Here is a 22,832-nt window from a genome sequence, read left to right as displayed (position 1 = left end):
TCATAGTTCAATTTTTTTCGATTTAAGGCCATTTTTTTAATCCCTGTTAGTTTTTACAGACTATTTGTTTGTGTGTTCAAATTTTCGACACTTTCCACCAGTTTTCTCCGATTTTCGACGCTTTCTTATAGTTTTTTTTATTTTCTTTCGTATTTTTCTCAATTATCGACATTTTTTTATTATTTTTCGACATTTTCTTTCAATTTTTCCTAATTTCTGATTTTTCTTTCGGGTTTTTCTTAATTATCGACATTTTTTATTATTTTTCGACAGTTTCTTTCGGTTTTTCCCAATTTCTGAGTTTTTTTTTCGGGTTTTTCTTAATTATCGACATTTTTTTATTATTTTTCGACATTTTATTTCAGTTTTTCCTAATTTCTGAGTTTTCTTTCGGGTTATTCTTAATTATCGACATTTTTTTATTATTTTTCGACACTTTCTTTAGTTTTTCCCAATTTTTGACATTTCCTTTCGGGTTTTTCTTAATTATCGACATTTTTTTATTATTTTTCGACAGTTTCTTTCGGTTTTTCCCAATTTCTGAGTTTTTTTTTCGGGTTTTTCTTAATTATCGACATTTTTTTTATTATTTTTCGACATTTTATTTCAGTTTTTCCTAATTTCTGAGTTTTCTTTCGGGTTATTCTTAATTATCGACATTTTTTTATTATTTTTCGACACTTTCTTTAGTTTTTCCCAATTTTTGACATTTCCTTTCGGGTTTTTCTTAATTATCGACATTTTTTTTATTATTTTTCGACAGTTTCTTTCGGTTTTTCCCAATTTCTGAGTTTTTTTTTCGGGTTTTTCTTAATTATCGACATTTTTTTATTATTTTTCGACATTTTATTTCAGTTTTTCCTAATTTCTGAGTTTTCTTTCGGGTTATTCTTAATTATCGACATTTTTTTATTATTTTTCGACACTTTCTTTAGTTTTTCCCAATTTTTGACATTTCCTTTCGGGTTTTTCTTAATTATCGACATTTTTTTATTATTTTTCGACAGTTTCTTTCGGTTTTTCCCAATTTCTGAGTTTTTTTTCGGGTTTTTCTTAATTATCGACATTTTTTTATTATTTTTCGACATTTTATTTCAGTTTTTCCTAATTTCTGAGTTTTCTTTCGGGTTATTCTTAATTATCGACATTTTTTTATTATTTTTCGACACTTTCTTTAGTTTTTCCCAATTTTTGACATTTCCTTTCGGGTTTTTCTTAATTATCGACATTTTTTTATTATTTTTCGACAGTTTCTTTCGGTTTTTCCCAATTTCTGAGTTTTTTTTTCGGGTTTTTCTTAATTATCGACATTTTTTTATTATTTTTCGACATTTTATTTCAGTTTTTCCTAATTTCTGAGTTTTCTTTCGGGTTTTTCTTAATTATCGACATTTTTTTATTATTTTTCGACACTTTCTTTAGTTTTTCCCAATTTTTGACATTTCCTTTCGGGTTTTTCTTAATTATCGACATTTTTTTATTATTTTTCGACAGTTTCTTTCGGTTTTTCCCAATTTCTGAGTTTTTTTTTCGGGTTTTTCTTAATTATCGACATTTTATTATTTTTCGACATTTTATTTCAGTTTTTCCTAATTTCTGAGTTTTCTTTCGGGTTTTTCTTAATTATCGACATTTTTTTATTATTTTTCGACACTTTCTTTAGTTTTTCCCAATTTTTGACATTTCCTTTCGGGTTTTTCTTAATTATCGACATTTTTTTATTATTTTTCGACAGTTTCTTTCGGTTTTTCCTAATTTCTGAGTTTTCTTTCGGGTTTTTCTTAATTATCGACATTTTTTTATTATTTTTCGACACTTTCTTTAGTTTTTCCCAATTTTTGACATTTCCTTTCGGGTTTTTCTTAATTATCGACATTTTTTTATTATTTTTTCGACATTTTATTTCAGTTTTTCCTAATTTCTGAGTTTTTTATAATTTTTAAAATTAATTATTCCAAATTTCAAAATAAATTTTCTCAATTTTGACATTTATCTTTCGTTCCACATTAATTTTATTGTTTCCTATCCGTTTTTGTGTCCGTTGGTTCAAACTTTTCACACTTTCTGGTAATTTTTTCCAAATTTTCACATTTCTGCAAGTCGCATCTGAATTTAATCGTTTCCCGCCCGTTTTTCATTCCCCTGTTCATCTTTACTAACGTTGTCACTCCATGTGTTAATGTTTTTGACAGTTTTGACGGTTTTCCCCATTGTTTGTGAATATCGACAAAGTTTTGACATTTACGTCAATATTTTCGTTTCCGGTGCGTTTTCTTCTGACCTCGTATGTTTTTTTTAACCTCAGGTCGATTAAATCGCATTCATTTTTCTTCAAATTTCAAAATTTATAATTTTCTGTTCGTTCTTTCGAAATTTAAAAATTCGTTTTTAGTAATTTCTTCCGGTTTTTTCTGACATTTGACACATCACGTCACAAATGTCACAAATTTCCAAACCCGCGCTACAAATCGACTCTGCACATACAAATTGAGCCCAAGCTAATAAAATTTTGGAAATTCGCGAGATTTGGTAAGCGAAAGACACGCCATATACAAACCGCTATAAACAACACGGATAAAAAAATTGAACTCGATCAAAATCAACCTGAATTATTCGCTTCGCTGGAGGTTATTAAAGTTTCTTTTTATTTATCGTTTTAAGCCCATTCCGTTTCGTCACGCGATTTAGCAGTTACTCTTTATCACAATCGCAATAACTATAAATATGTTTCGAAGGATTTTATTCAAAGAATTATGATGCTACAACAACAACGACGACGACGACGACATGCAAGAAAATCTGGCAACAGCGTGAACCATCTCAAATGTCCACTTTACAAGTTAACGATAAAATCAGATTTTTTTGTCAAAAATGATGTCGGATGAAGGCCTATAGTCGAAAGACACTTTTTGACCGAAAATATTTTCGAAAAAAACCAAAGAAATCGAAGATTTTTCGCCAAAAATGTCGTCAGAAGTAGTCCACAGTCAAAAGACACTTTTTAACCCAAAATATTTTCGAAAAAAACCAAAGAAATCGAAGATTTTTCGCCAAAAATGTCGTCAGAAGTAGTCCATAGTCAAAAGACACTTTTTAACCGAAAATATTTTCGAAAAAAACCAAAGAAATCGAAGATTTTTCGCCAAAAATGTCGTCAGAAGTAGTCCATAGTCAAAAGACACTTTTTAACCGAAAATATTTTCGAAAAAAACCAAAGAAATCGAAGATTTTTCGCCAAAAATGTCGTCAGAAGTAGTCCACAGTCAAAAGACACTTTTTAACCCAAAATATTTTCGAAAAAAACCAAAGAAATCGAAGATTTTTCGCCAAAAATGTCGTCAGAAGTAGTCCATAGTCAAAAGACACTTTTTAACCGAAAATATTTTCGAAAAAAAACCAAAGAAATCGAAGATTTTTCGCCAAAAATGTCGTCAGAAGTAGTCCACAGTCAAAAGACACTTTTTAACCCAAAATATTTTCGAAAAAAACCAAAGAAATCGAAGATTTTTCGCCAAAAATGTCGTCAGAAGTAGTCCACAGTAAAAAGACACTTTTTAACCCAAAATATTTTCGAAAAAAAACCAAAGAAATCGAAGATTTTTCGCCAAAAATGTCGTCAGAAGTAGTCCATAGTCAAAAGACACTTTTTAACCGAAAATATTTTCGAAAAAAACCAAAGAAATCGAAGATTTTTCGCCAAAAATGTCGTCAGAAGTAGTCCACAGTCAAAAGACACTTTTTAACCCAAAATATTTTCGAAAAAAACCAAAGAAATCGAAGATTTTTCGCCAAAAATGTCGTCAGAAGTAGTCCATAGTCAAAAGACACTTTTTAACCGAAAATATTTTCGAAAAAAACCAAAGAAATCGAAGATTTTTCGCCAAAAATGTCGTCAGAAGTAGTCCACAGTCAAAAGACACTTTTTAACCCAAAATATTTTCGAAAAAAACCAAAGAAATCGAAGATTTTTCGCCAAAAATGTCGTCAGAAGTAGTCCATAGTCAAAAGACACTTTTTAACCGAAAATATTTTCGAAAAAAAACCACAGAAATCGAAGATTTTTCGCCAAAAATGTCGTCAGAAGTAGTCCATAGTCAAAAGACACTTTTTAACCGAAAATATTTTCGAAAAAAACCAAAGAAATCGAAGATTTTTCGCCAAAAATGTCGTCAGAAGTAGTCCACAGTCAAAAGACACTTTTTAACCCAGAATATTTTCGAAAAAAATCAAAGAAATCGAAGATTTTTCGCCAAAAATGTCGTCAGAAGTAGTCCACAGTCAAAAGACACTTTTTAACCCAGAATATTTTCGAAAAAAATCAAAGAAATCGAAGATTTTTCGCCAAAAATGTCGTCAGAAGTAGTCCATAGTCAAAAGACACTTTTTAACCGAAAATATTTTCGAAAAAAAACCAAAGAAATCGAAGATTTTTCGCCAAAAATGTCGTCAGAAGTAGTCCACAGTCAAAAGACACTTTTTAACCCAAAATATTTTCGAAAAAAACCAAAGAAATCGAAGATTTTTCGCCAAAAATGTCGTCAGAAGTAGTCCACAGTCAAAAGACACTTTTTAACCCAAAATATTTTCGAAAAAAACCAAAGAAATCGAAGATTTTTCGCCAAAAATGTCGTCAGAAGTAGTCCACAGTCAAAAGACACTTTTTAACCCAAAATATTTTCGAAAAAAACCAAAGAAATCGAAGATTTTTCGCCAAAAATGTCGTCAGAAGTAGTCCATAGTCAAAAGACACTTTTTAACCGAAAATATTTTCGAAAAAAACCAAAGAAATCGAAGATTTTTCGCCAAAAATGTCGTCAGAAGTAGTCCACAGTCAAAAGACACTTTTTAACCCAGAATATTTTCGAAAAAAATCAAAGAAATCGAAGATTTTTCGCCAAAAATGTCGTCAGAAGTAGTCCACAGTCAAAAGACACTTTTTAACCCAGAATATTTTCGAAAAAAATCAAAGAAATCGAAGATTTTTCGCCAAAAATGTCGTCAGAAGTAGTCCATAGTCAAAAGACACTTTTTAACCGAAAATATTTTCGAAAAAAACCAAAGAAATCGAAGATTTTTCGCCAAAAATGTCGTCAGAAGTAGTCCACAGTCAAAAGACACTTTTTAACCCAAAATATTTTCGAAAAAAACCAAAGAAATCGAAGATTTTTCGCCAAAAATGTCGTCAGAAGTAGTCCACAGTCAAAAGACACTTTTTAACCCAAAATATTTTCGAAAAAAACCAAAGAAATCGAAGATTTTTCGCCAAAAATGTCGTCAGAAGTAGTCCATAGTCAAAAGACACTTTTTAACCGAAAATATTTTCGAAAAAAACCAAAGAAATCGAAGATTTTTCGCCAAAAATGTCGTCAGAAGTAGTCCATAATCAAAAGACACTTTTTAACCGAAAATATTTTCCAAAAAAACCAAAGAAATCGAAGATTTTTCGCCAAAAATGTCGTCAGAAGTAGTCCACAGTCAAAAGACACTTTTTAACCCAGAATATTTTCGAAAAAAATCAAAGAAATCGAAGATTTTTCGCCAAAAATGTCGTCAGAAGTAGTCCATAATCAAAAGACACTTTTTAACCGAAAATATTTTCCAAAAAAACCAAAGAAATCGAAGATTTTTCGCCAAAAATGTCGTCAGAAGTAGTCCACAGTCAAAAGACACTTTTTAACCCAAAATATTTTCGAAAAAAATCAAAGAAATCGAAGATTTTTCGCCAAAAATGTCGTCAGAAGTAGTCCATAGTCAAAAGACACTTTTTAACCGAAAATATTTTCGAAAAAAACCAAAGAAATCGAAGATTTTTCGCCAAAAATGTCGTCAGAAGTAGTCCACAGTCAAAAGACACTTTTTAACCCAAAATATTTTCGAAAAAAATCAAAGAAATCGAAGATTTTTCGCCAAAAATGTCGTCAGAAGTAGTCCACAGTCAAAAGACACTTTTTAACCCAAAATATTTTCGAAAAAAAACCAAAGAAATCGAAGATTTTTCGCCAAAAATGTCGTCAGAAGTAGTCCATAGTCAAAAGACACTTTTTAACCGAAAATATTTTCGAAAAAAACCAAAGAAATCGAAGATTTTTCGCCAAAAATGTCGTCAGAAGTAGTCCACAGTCAAAAGACACTTTTTAACCCAGAATATTTTCGAAAAAAATCAAAGAAATCGAAGATTTTTCGCCAAAAATGTCGTCAGAAGTAGTCCATAATCAAAAGACACTTTTTAACCGAAAATATTTTCCAAAAAAACCAAAGAAATCGAAGATTTTTCGCCAAAAATGTCGTCAGAAGTAGTCCACAGTCAAAAGACACTTTTTAACCCAGAATATTTTCGAAAAAAATCAAAGAAATCGAAGATTTTTCGCCAAAAATGTCGTCAGAAGTAGTCCATAGTCAAAAGACACTTTTTAACCGAAAATATTTTCGAAAAAAACCAAAGAAATCGAAGATTTTTCGCCAAAAATGTCGTCAGAAGTAGTCCACAGTCAAAAGACACTTTTTAACCCAGAATATTTTCGAAAAAAATCAAAGAAATCGAAGATTTTTCGCCAAAAATGTCGTCAGAAGTAGTCCATAATCAAAAGACACTTTTTAACCGAAAATATTTTCCAAAAAAACCAAAGAAATCGAAGATTTTTCGCCAAAAATGTCGTCAGAAGTAGTCCACAGTCAAAAGACACTTTTTAACCCAAAATATTTTCGAAAAAAATCAAAGAAATCGAAGATTTTTCGCCAAAAATGTCGTCAGAAGTAGTCCATAGTCAAAAGACACTTTTTAACCGAAAATATTTTCGAAAAAAACCAAAGAAATCGAAGATTTTTCGCCAAAAATGTCGTCAGAAGTAGTCCACAGTCAAAAGACACTTTTTAACCCAAAATATTTTCGAAAAAAACCAAAGAAATCGAAGATTTTTCGCCAAAAATGTCGTCAGAAGTAGTCCACAGTCAAAAGACACTTTTTAACCCAAAATATTTTCGAAAAAAATCAAAGAAATCGAAGATTTTTCGCCAAAAATGTCGTCAGAAGTAGTCCACAGTCAAAAGACACTTTTTAACCCAGAATATTTTCGAAAAAAATCAAAGAAATCGAAGATTTTTCGCCAAAAATGTCGTCAGAAGTAGTCCATAATCAAAAGACACTTTTTAACCCAAAATATTTTCGAAAAAAACCAAAGAAATCGAAGATTTTTCGCCAAAAATGTCGTCAGAAGTAGTCCACAGTCAAAAGACACTTTTTAACCCAGAATATTTTCGAAAAAAATCAAAGAAATCGAAGATTTTTCGCCAAAAATGTCGTCAGAAGTAGTCCATAATCAAAAGACACTTTTTAACCCAAAATATTTTCGAAAAAAAACCAAAGAAATCGAAGATTTTTCGCCAAAAATGTCGTCAGAAGTAGTCCACAGTCAAAAGACACTTTTTAACCGAAAATATTTTCGAAAAAAACCAAAGAAATCGAAGATTTTTCGCCAAAAATGTCGTCAGAAGTAGTCCACAGTCAAAAGACACTTTTTAACCGAAAATATTTTCGAAAAAAAACCAAAGAAATCGAAGATTTTTCGCCAAAAATGTCGTCAGAAGTAGTCCATAGTCAAAAGACACTTTTTAACCGAAAATATTTTCGAAAAAAAACCAAAGAAATCGAAGATTTTTCGCCAAAAATGTCGTCAGAAGTAGTCCACAGTCAAAAGACACTTTTTAACCCAGAATATTTTCGAAAAAAATCAAAGAAATCGAAGATTTTTCGCCAAAAATGTCGTCAGAAGTAGTCCATAATCAAAAGACACTTTTTAACCGAAAATATTTTCCAAAAAAACCAAAGAAATCGAAGATTTTTCGCCAAAAATGTCGTCAGAAGTAGTCCACAGTCAAAAGACACTTTTTAACCCAAAATATTTTCGAAAAAAAACCAAAGAAATCGAAGATTTTTCGCCAAAAATGTCGTCAGAAGTAGTCCATAGTCAAAAGACACTTTTTAACCGAAAATATTTTCGAAAAAAACCAAAGAAATCGAAGATTTTTCGCCAAAAATGTCGTCAGAAGTAGTCCACAGTCAAAAGACACTTTTTAACCCAGAATATTTTCGAAAAAAATCAAAGAAATCGAAGATTTTTCGCCAAAAATGTCGTCAGAAGTAGTCCATAATCAAAAGACACTTTTTAACCGAAAATATTTTCCAAAAAAAACCAAAGAAATCGAAGATTTTTCGCCAAAAATGTCGTCAGAAGTAGTCCACAGTCAAAAGACACTTTTTAACCCAGAATATTTTCGAAAAAAATCAAAGAAATCGAAGATTTTTCGCCAAAAATGTCGTCAGAAGTAGTCCATAGTCAAAAGACACTTTTTAACCGAAAATATTTTCGAAAAAAAACCAAAGAAATCGAAGATTTTTCGCCAAAAATGTCGTCAGAAGTAGTCCACAGTCAAAAGACACTTTTTAACCCAGAATATTTTCGAAAAAAATCAAAGAAATCGAAGATTTTTCGCCAAAAATGTCGTCAGAAGTAGTCCATAATCAAAAGACACTTTTTAACCGAAAATATTTTCCAAAAAAACCAAAGAAATCGAAGATTTTTCGCCAAAAATGTCGTCAGAAGTAGTCCACAGTCAAAAGACACTTTTTAACCCAAAATATTTTCGAAAAAAATCAAAGAAATCGAAGATTTTTCGCCAAAAATGTCGTCAGAAGTAGTCCATAGTCAAAAGACACTTTTTAACCGAAAATATTTTCGAAAAAAAACCAAAGAAATCGAAGATTTTTCGCCAAAAATGTCGTCAGAAGTAGTCCACAGTCAAAAGACACTTTTTAACCCAAAATATTTTCGAAAAAAAACCAAAGAAATCGAAGATTTTTCGCCAAAAATGTCGTCAGAAGTAGTCCACAGTCAAAAGACACTTTTTAACCCAAAATATTTTCGAAAAAAATCAAAGAAATCGAAGATTTTTCGCCAAAAATGTCGTCAGAAGTAGTCCACAGTCAAAAGACACTTTTTAACCCAGAATATTTTCGAAAAAAAATCAAAGAAATCGAAGATTTTTCGCCAAAAATGTCGTCAGAAGTAGTCCACAGTCAAAAGACACTTTTTAACCCAAAATATTTTCGAAAAAAAACCAAAGAAATCGAAGATTTTTCGCCAAAAATGTCGTCAGAAGTAGTCCACAGTCAAAAGACACTTTTTAACCCAAAATATTTTCGAAAAAAATCAAAGAAATCGAAGATTTTTCGCCAAAAATGTCGTCAGAAGTAGTCCACAGTCAAAAGACACTTTTTAACCCAAAATATTTTCGAAAAAAAACCAAAGAAATCGAAGATTTTTCGCCAAAAATGTCGTCAGAAGTAGTCCATAGTCAAAAGACACTTTTTAACCGAAAATATTTTCGAAAAAAACCAAAGAAATCGAAGATTTTTCGCCAAAAATGTCGTCAGAAGTAGTCCACAGTCAAAAGACACTTTTTAACCCAGAATATTTTCGAAAAAAATCAAAGAAATCGAAGATTTTTCGCCAAAAATGTCGTCAGAAGTAGTCCATAATCAAAAGACACTTTTTAATCGAAAATATTTCTCGAAAAACCATGGCAAAAACAGATTTTTTCGAAAAAAACAATCGTCAACAGTAGTTCTTAGTGAAACGACATATTTCAACTCAAAAAAATCAAAGATTTGTGACAAAAAATGGCAAATAGTCAAAAGACACTTTTTAACCCAAAATATTTTCCAAAAAAACCATAAGAGAAAAGCTAAAAACAGATTACGTCGATAATTAAATAAATTTTTTTTTTCAAAATTCGTGTTTTCTAATAACAATTAAAATCTACCTGGTCGATTGAATTTGAACGTGTCCCTTCCTTAAACCGTTCAAAAAGTCTCCGCGTACCTCCTCATCGGTACGGCATTTCGGACCACACCAGATTCGGAACGAATTAAACCAATCGCTTTTTATTTTTCATTTTTTTTTTTTATTTCCTCGTCTTGGAATGCGAAGCTCGAATACCGCCGACTTCGTCGGAATCAATTAGCTCCTATTTTTTGATTAATTAAAATAATCTAAAACGTCAGGTACAGCTCCCAAGCCGAATCGTTCAAACCGACAACTTCTAATCGAAGTCATTATTTCGTGGTATTGCAAATAACCAGCTGTTACTAAATATCATCGAGAGAAACGTCGGCCATATTTGTTTTCAAGTGACAGCTACTCAAACAAATCTATGTCACAAAACACTAAAATGTTTTGTGTTTGGTTTGACATTAAATAGAAAATTATTCCTTTCGAGGTTATTTAATTCAAATATATTTATATTCAATTAAATACACCCTGTATATATTAGTTTTTTATCGGTACTCAACACCCGACATACATATAAAAACATTCCTAGCCAGACAGACTTTTTATTTCTGTTATTTAAATACGTTCGGAATTCGATGGAAGCAGCGCGGAGTGGTGGGGATATTTATGACTCCACGTCGAAAGAAAAGAAGTAAATGGCTGTTTATGTAACTCTAAATGGCGAAACCCGTGATTTCAGTTTTCGGATTGAGGTAAAAGCATAACGTAGAATACTGATCAGATGTTAGATGCGTATTGGATACAGACAGACACAAATTTTTAACCGACGTTGCCAAGTCAAACAAATCAAAAAGAAACTTTTATATACATATATAAATATACGCAATATATATTTGATTACAATCATCATTTATTTAAATAAAAATTTTAGTAGTACGCCAATTTTTAATCCATCGAATTATCTTTTTATTATTTCGATTTTAATAAAAATATTATTGTGTTAAAACCGACAACGTTTCATCGAATTTGTGACTATAGTTACGTAACCTATAGTGACATTAAGTGTTTGGTATTATTCTTCTTTGGATACTTCGACATTGTAAAAACCTGTTGCGATTTCTTTACAAACATCACGATATATAAAAAAAGTAGATACATCTCGAAAGGAATGTCGTGACATGGGGTATCAGGTAACTTGATTTAAACAATGTATATGATTCGTCGAATTCGACAGAAATGACAAGTGACGAATTGATGGCTTTTTTTTTCATACGCTTAAAAGTATTAAAAATTGTACTATAACCTTAATGATAATAATTATTGTAATAATAAAAAAATTACAAATAATATATATAGTTATATTAACATAATTTTTTTTTCCATTAGGTATCTGTAATTTAAACTATTACTATATTACTCTGGTCAGTAGATGGCGGTAACAATCATCAATCAGTTTACACGATTCAATAATTGAAGTATAAGAATTGAAGAGAGAGAGAGAAGATAAAAAATGAATCTAATAGAAAAAGATAAAATATGTAATTAAATACCGATGCTTGGTGTGAGATAAGTGGGCGTTTTATATTTCCGAATAAACCGTCTACCTCGTGGCTGGTCATAAATAATTAATGTATACAGGTGTGTCGTAGAAAATTAATTGGAAAAAATGTGTTATTCAATTTGTATTCATTTTTGACGGTTAAACTGGTCATTAGATTACGACACGTGTTCTTTTCTAGCGAATCCATTTCAAAATATAACTGATTTTAATTTATATTCGTAACGAAGCTTAATTTGATGGATTGAATTATTTAGAAAATGTTTACGTATTGAATGTTATTTACAACGTTGATTTCGTACATCGAACAAAAACTGAAATTGTTAAAAATCGAATATAAAATCGGTATTTATACGTTTGTCGGTATAGTAGCCACTCCCTATTATTTATATTCGAAAAATTTCGTGCAACTACGATACTGATTTTACTTCACCGTGGGTGTATGAAACTGATATTATTATTTTAATATTAATCGGGAAAATATTTTATACTATAATTAATAAACGTTTAATTAACATTAATTCTATTTGGAAAATATAGAGAACAAAACATAATCGACAATAATTGCAAATATGCGGTCGAATGCCTACATTATTTACAGTAGTTTTAGTATCGATTTTCAACGGTTTCGTTTTATTTACAATCCAACGTTTACGTGCGTTATTTAAATTATTATTATTAATTATACTTTAATTACAAATAATCGATTGACGTATCATTTAACTATATATATATGTTAATCAACCATTTCGAACGTAGCTATTCCTTGTTAACAAGTTCTATATCTATCTCTGTCTATCGCCTCTAGTAAAACAATGACAGTTTATGTGATAATCAATCACTTAGATACACTTCGTAACAAGTGATCAGAAAACAGAGTCGTATTCAGGATATACGGACACATTTTATTTTCGATATTTAATACGTAAATTACTATGTATACAGTGTTGGTAATTATTGTGGATGATATGAATTTTGAAAGAAAAATATTTTAAATGTATTCAGGATATTTGGACACATTTTATTTTCGATATTTAATACGTAAATTACGGATGTATGTATACAGGGTTAATAATTATTATATATTTGATGAAAATATTGAAACTGGTAAATTTTTTGTGGATTGTCTCATTAAGTGATAAGAAAACAGAGTCGTATTCAGGAAATTACGTATACAGGGTTAATAATTATTATATATTTTATGAAAATATTGAAGCTGGTAAATTTTGTGTGGATTGTCTCATTGAGTGATAAGAAAACAGAGTCGTATTCAGGAAATTACGTATACAGGGTTAATAATTATTATATATTTAATGAAAATATTGAAACTGGTAAATTTTGTGTGGATTGTCTCATTAAGTGATAAGAAAACAGAGTCGTATTTAGGAAATTACGTATACAGGGTTAATAATTATTATATATTTTATGAAAATATTGAAACTGGTAAATTTTGTGTGGATTGTCTCATTAAGTGATAAGAAAACAGAGTCGTATTCAGGAAATTACGTATACAGGGTTAATAATTATTATATATTTTATGAAAATATTGAAACTGGTAAATTTTGTGTGGATTGTCTCATTAAGTGATAAGAAAACAGAGTCGTATTCAGGAAATTACGTATACAGGGTTAATAATTATTATATATTTTATGAAAATATTGAAACTGGTAAATTTTGTGTGGATTGTCTCATTGAGTGATAAGAAAACAGAGTCGTATTCAGGAAATTACGTATACAGGGTTAATAATTATTATATATTTAATGAAAATATTGAAACTGGTAAATTTTGTGTGGATTGTCTCATTGAGTGATAAGAAAACAGAGTCGTATTCAGGAAATTACGTATACAGGGTTAATAATTATTATATATTTTATGAAAATATTGAAGCTGGTAAATTTTGTGTGGATTGTCTCATTAAGTGATAAGAAAACAGAGTCGTATTCAGGAAATTACGTATACAGGGTTAATAATTATTATATATTTAATGAAAATATTGAAACTGGTAAATTTTGTGTGGATTGTCTCATTGAGTGATAAGAAAACAGAGTCGTATTCAGGAAATTACGTATACAGGGTTAATAATTATTATATATTTTATGAAAATATTGAAACTGGTTAATTTTTTGTGGATTGTCTCATTAAGTGATAAGAAAACAGAGTCGTATTCAGGAAATTACGTATACAGGGTTAATAATTATTATATATTTTATGAAAATATTGAAACTGGTAAATTTTTTGTGGATTGTCTCATTAAGTGATAAGAAAACAGAGTCGTATTCAGGAAATTACGTATACAGGGTTAATAATTATTATATATTTTATGAAAATATTGAAACTGGTAAATTTTGTGTGGATTGTCTCATTAAGTGATAAGAAAACAGAGTCGTATTCAGGAAATTACGTATACAGGGTTAATAATTATTATATATTTTATGAAAATATTGAAACTGGTAAATTTTTTGTGGATTGTCTCATTAAGTGATAAGAAAACAGAGTCGTATTCAGGAAATTACGTATACAGGGTTAATAATTATTATATATTTTATGAAAATATTGAAACTGGTAAATTTTGTGTGGATTGTCTCATTAAGTGATAAGAAAACAGAGTCGTATTTAGGAAATTACGTATACAGGGTTAATAATTATTATATATTTAATGAAAATATTGAAACTGGTAAATTTTGTGTGGATTGTCTCATTAAGTGATAAGAAAACAGAGTCGTATTCAGGAAATTACGTATACAGGGTTAATAATTATTATATATTTTATGAAAATATTGAAACTGGTAAATTTTGTGTGGATTGTCTCATTAAGTGATAAGAAAACAGAGTCGTATTTAGGAAATTTAGATACATTTAAATTTCGTGATACGTAAATTACGTTTATGTGTATACAGGGTTAATAACTAATGTGGATGATAAATATTTTGGTTAAAAATTGTCATTTCAAAGTACTACAGACAGGATGATCCATTTATTATGTAAATCCGAAACGTCGACACTCATCGAATCAATTTTCCGAAATTCGGCATTAACGAATATCGAGCCGGGGTGTAATTGAAAAGGATTAAATCGTTTCAAATTTTAATGTACGATGCAGTAAATGCCGCGTTTCGAAAAACCGCTTCTCTTTTTATTAACTCAAAACATAATGTTTATTCGACAGCGCCAATCAGGATTTCGTAGTTGATTCTACCGTAAAATTTTTCCGCTACGTCAATTAGGAACATAATTGGCGCAATCGAGTAGGATTAGCTTACTACGTACATACAAACTACCGAATAATGGATATGAAATTAATGTTGTTCGGAAATATGTGATTTTTTTTTCTATATTTGTGTTATAAAATTGTTGAAATTCAATATTTATCGATATAAATAGGGAAAAATGTTTTAAAAACTGTGTGATATTGATAAAAAGATATTATATTAGATTTAGAAGGAAGTATTTATGAAAAACGGCGTTTTTTTCGACATATTTGGCGAGATATAAAGCGTTAAAGTTGAAAAAAATTTTGATCACGCGATTATTAGAGTCATACAAATTATAATAATTGTAAATATTACTTACCATTACGTAATGTCTTTGGATCTCTATTTTTTCGCTGGCTAATTTTTCACATTCTAATTTTAAACTGGAACAAAAAAAAAATAATATTATCCGTGATATATTTTTCAAAATTAGTTGACGTATATTTATAATTCGATGTAAAATTTTGTATTGTGATTGAGGTACCTCAAAAACGCATTAACCGCTTATTTAATTGTAGGAAAAAAAGGATTACACATATAAATTCGATGTTTTGACTGTTCCAAAAGGGTTTTTGCTGATTGGGGTACCTCCAAAACAATCTGTTGGTTGTAGACACTCCAAATCGATGTTTTGACTGTTCCAAAACAGTCCAATTCGATGTTTTGACTGTTCCAAAAGGGTTTTTGCTGATTGGGGTACCTCCAAAACAATCTGTTGGTTGTAGACACTCCAAATCGATGTTTTGACTGTTCCAAAACAGTCCAATTCGATGTTTTGACTGTTCCAAACGGGTTTTTGCTGATTGAGGTACCTCCAAAACAATCTGTTGGTTGTAGACACTCCAATTCGATGTTTTGACTGTTCCAAAAGGGTTTTTGTTGATTGGGGTACCTCCAAAACAATCTGTTGGTTGTAGACACTCCAAATCGATGTTTTGACTGTTCCAAAACAGTCCAATTCGATGTTTTGACTGTTCCAAAAGGGTTTTTGCTGATTGGGGTATCTCCGAAACAATCTGTTGGTTGTAGACACTCCAATTCGATGTTTTGACTGTTCCAAAAGGGTTTTTGTTGATTGGGGTACCTCCAAAACAATCTGTTGGTTGTAGACACTCCAAATCGATGTTTTGACTGTTCCAAAACAGTCCAATTCGATGTTTTGACTGTTCCAAAAGGGTTTTTGTTGATTGGGGTACCTCCAAAACAATCTGTTGGTTGTAGACACTCCAAATCGATGTTTTGACTGTTCCAAAACAGTCCAATTCGATGTTTTGACTGTTCCAAACGGGTTTTTGCTGATTGAGGTACCTCCAAAACAATCTGTTGGTTGTAGACACTCCAATTCGATGTTTTGACTGTTCCAAAAGGGTTTTTGTTGATTGGGGTACCTCCAAAACAATCTGTTGGTTGTAGACACTCCAAATCGATGTTTTGACTGTTCCAAAACAGTCCAATTCGATGTTTCTCCAAAAACCTCCAAAACAATCTGTTGGTTGATTTTTTTTTGTGAATTATAAGATATGAAAAAGTTTCAAAATTTTTTTTTGTTGACGCCAAGTTGCCTTTAGGTACATTTAGATCACCAATGAAATGAAATTTTGAAAAAAATCATTCACTTCATTACATAAGTATTGAGGTGGGAACTACTTTCTTCTCATACCAGTTCCAAAATAACAGTTACATACTTTTTCATTGTTAACGGTGTTTTTCGCGTAAGAACTTTTCAATTTTTCATTATTTTCGATTTCGTACAATTAAAACACTTTATTTTTATAAAAAAACCATCGAATAATTTTGAAAAAAAAACTCATTCGAAAGAAGACGTTCAGAAATTTTGAAAATACGTCAACTTACTTGTGGTATTGGGCTTGAAGAAAACTGAATTCTTCTTTTATTCTATCACACGATTCCCCGACAGTAAATTTGAACGGTTGACCGGGTTGCGGTGGTCCCTGAAAATAAAATAAAACCGAGACATCAAATAGATCGAAACTATCAAAAAGCAGAATATCTCAACTTCACGCGCATTGTCGTCGGTCTCGTCGAAACGAATTCGTTGTTACAAATCAGTCGAATAATCGATATATAAGTGCGTTTCCAGGGTTCTGGACCCGTTGGCGGGTTCGTGGCTTAACCTAATGGGTATGCCACCATCTATACGTCTAATTTTCCATGCTCCCCCTTGCAACTATCACTTTTACAACCAAATATCGTAATCGTAATCAATTTATGTCAGAATTAAACAAAGTTAACAACGAAAAACGTTGTTTATATACGAGGAAAGTACCAACATACATAAAAACTAATATTTACTTGAGGCGATGTTTGAGAATTGATTAAGGTACGAGATTTACTATTTGTCGTGTCAATATAAAGCGTCCGGCGTGCTAAGAATACTCGGTATATTTACTTTGGACTCGGTTTGTTTTTGTAATGTAGAATGGCGGCCATTGTAGATTTTTTTTTTTTTTTGAATAACAGCTGCTATCCCGGAAATACTTCGAGATAAAACGCGAAAAATCGGCGGCGTTGCCATATTTAATAAATATTAATCTCGGACGGGATGAATCGCCGAATTCATAACGAATAACGGTATAAAATCGGTCGGGTAGGAAACTGTATACGACTAAAAGTCTTTTTTATCGTTTATCTAAACCAGAGATCGATCGGTCGGCGTTTGGTTCTCAAGATGTTTTACAAGATACCGAAGTAGACGTGTACGTCGAGACTAAAAGCTTCCGTTCGATCACGTTTTCGTTGTTTGATGCGTTTTATTATTTTATATATAATAAACGTCGATTTGCATCTTGAAAATATACTTTTTACAATCCTCAAACTCAACATTTATTATATTTATTTATGTTTACAGAAAAAATAAAAATCTGACAACAATGTAAACGTCATCGTAACATAAAATATAATCGTGTACAGTATAAATGATATATCAATAAGCAATTAATACATTTATATATAAAAAATGTTTTTTTTTCTATGTTCAGGTTATATATCTTGATGAACCTCGTATAAATATTTGCAGAGGTCGTGGAAAAATAGCTGCCGGATATTACGTCACCGACGTGTTTATTTGGTCTAAGCAAATATTATTTCTCGGCCATTCCGAAATGTAAACACAAGACAAGCTGCATCATATCGTTTTCCTAACCAATAAATATTCTTCGGATTCGATATCGATTTCAAAAGTACCTAGTTTACGATCGAAATTTGAATGTTTACCGATAAAGAAATATTTGTTTCTCTTTATATAACGTGTGATAATTTTGATTAAAATAAAAATTTACCAACTGTCAACAATAGAACGCATAAATACAATTGAAATATCATGGAACTATCAACAAAATGACGTATATTAAACAACAACGGTCATAATTTGATAATACTGACAATGTTGCCAAGCTGACTCCAATAAAGGAAGATTTTTTTTTATTCTAAACAAAACTTTGTGATTCGTTTGTCTTTAATTTATTATCGACAAAAAGAGTTTTTACAATACAACAACAATAAAATAAATCTTTTGGATCACAGTGTGCATGATAGTTCGAACACACTCCACTACCTACGTTGATAATTCGTACTATTTTATTTAAGTGAATTCGGCAACGTTGCGTTCACTTCCATCTTGATTCAAATTTCGTGACCGTGTTTATTTAAAGTCTTGTGTCAAATTTAAACGGCGATGCCAGATTTATACGAAACGATTTGTGTTAGTAAATAAATCAAATTTTCTAGTAAATTAGATTCGTTTAGAACGAAAAATAAAATAAAAGTCGATCCACGATACATACAAGCGCAAAATTTAATTCGATACGTTTTAATTCGAATCTTAACAAATGATCCGTCCGCTATGAAAGTTATCTGGCTTCGGTAATGACAAAATGAAGTGAACGATGGGATTACATGCTAGTAGGGTCGTGGAAGTTTAACTGGAGGTGATTAGAGCTGCTGCGGTTAGTACGGTCCGGTGGTTTTGCGGTTATCATTAATTCTAATTCAAAACGTAGCGTGGTTACGTCGTCATAATGTCACTTTTTCTTAAATTTATTTCGATATATATACAGGGAGGCGCGAAAAACTATTTCATCGTAACATAACCTCAAATTTATCTAGTAAACGGAAATTTTTTTTATTTATTTAAAAATTTAGAGGTGAGGTGCGTTTTTTTTTTGTCAATTTACAATTTGCTTGTTTTTTTTTCGATATTTCAACCGGTGGTGGTTGATTTCGAGGAAAAAAACGAAGGAAATTTGGAGAAAATTTATCATTAGAATGTCCCATCTCTATATTCATTATTTATCATCTTGTATCATTATATAATCGATAATATAATTGAAAATGAATAGATAATTTGTTATTTCAATTATTTACATCACGTATTTATAATTGAATGTCTCGATTGTTATTTAAATGAATATTTCGAGTTAAAAATATCTGCGGTTCATTAACCCAAGTCAATAACTAGAATTAATTTTTTTTCTACGAAGTTTTTTTGTATATAGGCGACCAAAAAAAAAACTAATTCGCTGCGAACACAACGAGCTTGTTTTTCGCTCGTTTCGGTTTGCTCCAAACAAGTCAGTCGAAAATTACTTTTCGATACAGTCTCCATTTTTAGTAATATACGAGGGTCGTACCAAAGTACATGGTATAAAAAAGAAAACACGAAAATTTTGGGAAAAATTTTATTCAATGAAGTTGCTAGTCTTCGCAGGACGTGCAGTCTCGTCTAAACTTTGCTACACAATATTTTACTGTTTATTTGACGTAGTATTACATCGAAATTTACGATATAAAATTATCATACGGTCACTTTTGAAACTAGATTTATATTTAGAAACAATTTTTCATCAGTTTATTATGTCAAATTTTGACAGATCTAATCAGAAATGTGGCTTAAGCTAAAAATGGCCGTCGAATAATTAGAATCGTACGAAAAGTTATTGGATAAAAGATAGTACGTTGTTCTGACGAGGTCCATCAAACTAGAAACCGGTGTATATTCGAACATTCGTCAGAGATACAAAAATTAATGTGCAACGATACAATAATTATTTAATAATAGAGTTTTAATGGTAATACACGTCGAATAATAATTAAATATCATTAAACCGTCGAAAAACAATTTACATCTCGATATAAATTAATCGATTGTTTACATAGTTGTTAATGTGTTTTCGGTCTAATTGCATCGAATTCACTCCGGTCTAATTAAAGATTAATGGTAATTGCAAATTATATATTTATGATACGCTTTAATGGACAAATTAATTTTTAATACGGAAACTATCGATAGAAATATATTTTCCATTATTTTAGTATAGAATTTTCTTAGTTAAAAAGTATTTGTATGGATGTTCCGCCATAAAATTTCTGTAACCACTTGCTAGCGATTGTCTTGAATATTAGACAACTCGTAAATTTTTGTTTTTTCAACATTTTAATTCTGTTTGTATTGTCCAACTTTACAAAGTAGATTTAAATACTGAATAACAGGTTGTATTATGTACTCGAACCACCTTTTCGTTTACCTGAAATATCCCCGACTCGAATTGGCGCATTTTTATAACAACGGATTATAAATCGTCAAGATTTGTATCGAATTCTTTATAAAAATAGTAAAAATATGTTTACATTCCGATTTAAATTATATAACGTTTTAGGAAAAACCAATATACCTACATCCTTCTACCTCCCACATAGTTTTATGATATTTTCCAAGAGGTGCGTCGTTGTATTATGTACTCGGACTACCTTTTCGTTTACCTGAAATTTCCCCGACTCGAATTGGCGCATTTTTAAAACAACGGATTATAAATCGTCAAGATTTGTGAAGCATTTTTCATAAAAATAGTAAAAATACGTTTACATTCCTATTGTATTTCTATTAAAACTTCAATTACCCCAATCCATTCCGACTTAAATTGTACAACGTTTTAGGAAAAACCGATATACCTACATCCTTCTACCACCCACAGAGTTTTATGATATTTTCTCTCAATTTTCACCCCAAGAGGTGCGTTTTTCAATAAGAGTATTGACTAAATCGTTCGTCCAAAACGAACGCATCTCGATCATAGATCTATTGGCAGGAAAACGTTTAGTTCGATGATACGAAGCGCAGTTTGGAGGCGTGCAATTGTACGGGGTAAGTTTTTAGATAATAGGAATCGTGTTTGTTTTTTGATTAGTTCAAATTTACGTCCTATATTAAAATACGGCTTTATGACGATTTATTTTTTTACTGTCAATCCTTTAGATTCGCTGCCTATCTTTGTATACATAAAGTAAACATATCAAAGTGTAATAAACTCGACAAATATTTAATATAAATATTAACCCGTAGCTAACACGGAATATATAAATATTTGCGTCTCCGTGAAGCAATATTTGAAAAAAAAAAATAAAAAATTTATAAGACCGTAAATTTTTCAGATTATATCAATCAAAATACCAACGAAAATATTTGGATAGATATCGAATTATCGAACAGCCCCCGTATCGGGATTTATTTCGAATGTATGCAAACAACTGCGAATAAAACTGGATCTGGCGTTGAATCGGGTTACAAAAAAAAGGTTTAGACCGAGGTTATTATGAATACGTCGACTTTCCGTTTAAATATTATCGTTGGCGTGCGTCAAAAATGGAGTCGTCATTCTAAATTACGAACTTATCGGTAAGTAGGTGATAATGTACAATTGCGTGTCAAACAATAATATAAAATAAATTTATGCGTGTCCCGTTTCCCTTGTTAGTAATTTAGGTTTCGTGCCTGTATAATATTGTCGATTCCAACGATCTCGAAATGAAATATAATTCCATATACGAGGTTAACCAATAATACGTACGCACGATAAATCCTTAGGCCGGCCCTGTTCGACCACAATGGAATTTTAAAATTCGGCGAATTCGCGCGGCGCCTTTCATCTGTTTACAGATACCAAACGCCCCTCGAATGAACTTTTTATTATAAAACGCTGTATATTATTGACATTCATGAATAAATTAATAGAAATTAAGTGTATATAAATTAAAAATAATAAGAGACAGAATATCATTACACGTAAATAGTTTCGAAATAAAAAACAGTGAAAATCGCCTCATTAGAATGAATAAATTACTTAAAAAAGTCGTTATTTTTTTTATTTTATCTTAATAACCCTACTTATATGTTTTAAAAATATAATTATCTTTAAAATTACTTTTTTAGTACACGTATAAACTTTCAAAACCGATAATATTAAGAAACTAGAAAAATTGGATCTGGCAACGTGGCGTTTTTAAATATTGTTTAAACCACATTAAAAAATTTCATTCTAAATGATATCTTAGGAACACACAAACTAAATTAGAATAAGTGATAACATTGTTACCACACCCTGTATACCATAAAATGTTCTGTGTGGAAAATACAATTTTCTGTGATTAAACTTTTTCTAAATTATTAACGAATTGGACATGTGTAGTTATACGTTACGGCAGAACGTTTGCCAATTAAAACTAAAATGAGAAAAAAAAACACGACAAAAAACAGTAGTGTGAAACAAGGTTGAATAAAGAGGTGTGGCCGACACAATCTTTGTTGCTCTCACATTGGGAGTACATAAAAACAAAAACTAGTCGTTTGGCGTGAAATCGAATAGCGACGTTTTTATTTTTATTCTTTCGTTTGATGCGAAATTAATTGGACGACAGAATCCGGTAGATAAACCAGTCAGATATCAATTATTTTATAAATAAATTAGTAGAAAAAGTATATTATAGAAAAAGAAGACGAGCTGTTATGTTAGAAAGACATCAAACACATAAAATAAAAGACAACGCCGTTGCCATAATGTATATTTTTCAATATAAAAAGCTCTTATAGACGACAGCTGTTGTTTCAAGTTTTTACCTAAATTATTAGATAAGTAAATATGAATAGAGAATACTTACGAAAGCGATAGCTATTCCTTTTCACATTATGGTTAATTTTAACGTTCATCGTACCCACAAATCTAACAAATAGTTAAAAAACAACCAATTTCATATAAATTAAATAAAACTAGAACGAAAAGCGAACAATGACAAATGACAACATCGTGAAGTGTTACCAACTTTCTAGACTTAATTTTACTGTGTATTAAGTATTAATTGTATTTACGTTTCTAATTCTTTATCTTATTGACTATAAAATTAGTACAAATATCTTCGTCTTAACTGAAAAATGTTTTAAAAAT

The 22,832-nt window shown here is 30.5% G+C and overlaps 1 protein-coding gene across 1 annotated transcript in view; it reads right to left on the bottom strand.

The window, feature by feature from the left end:
* LOC130450394 (transducin-like enhancer protein 4) overlaps nucleotides 1–22,832 on the bottom strand; it is a 156,817-nt gene that overhangs the window by 99,276 nt on the left and 34,709 nt on the right. Inside the window, exons 2-3 of the mRNA XM_056788768.1 lie at nucleotides 16,453–16,550; nucleotides 14,807–14,981 (exon numbers count right to left, since the gene is read on the bottom strand). Of these exons, the coding sequence (XP_056644746.1) occupies nucleotides 14,807–14,981; nucleotides 16,453–16,550 (273 nt within the window). The remainder of the gene's footprint in view (nucleotides 1–14,806; nucleotides 14,982–16,452; nucleotides 16,551–22,832) is intronic.

The sequence above is a fragment of the Diorhabda sublineata genome, chromosome 11 (genome assembly GCF_026230105.1).
Source record: "Diorhabda sublineata isolate icDioSubl1.1 chromosome 11, icDioSubl1.1, whole genome shotgun sequence".
NCBI classification, from domain to species: domain Eukaryota; kingdom Metazoa; phylum Arthropoda; class Insecta; order Coleoptera; family Chrysomelidae; genus Diorhabda; species Diorhabda sublineata.
The sequence above is the reverse complement of the archived record's forward strand: the minus strand, read 5'-3'. Positions and strand labels throughout refer to the sequence as shown.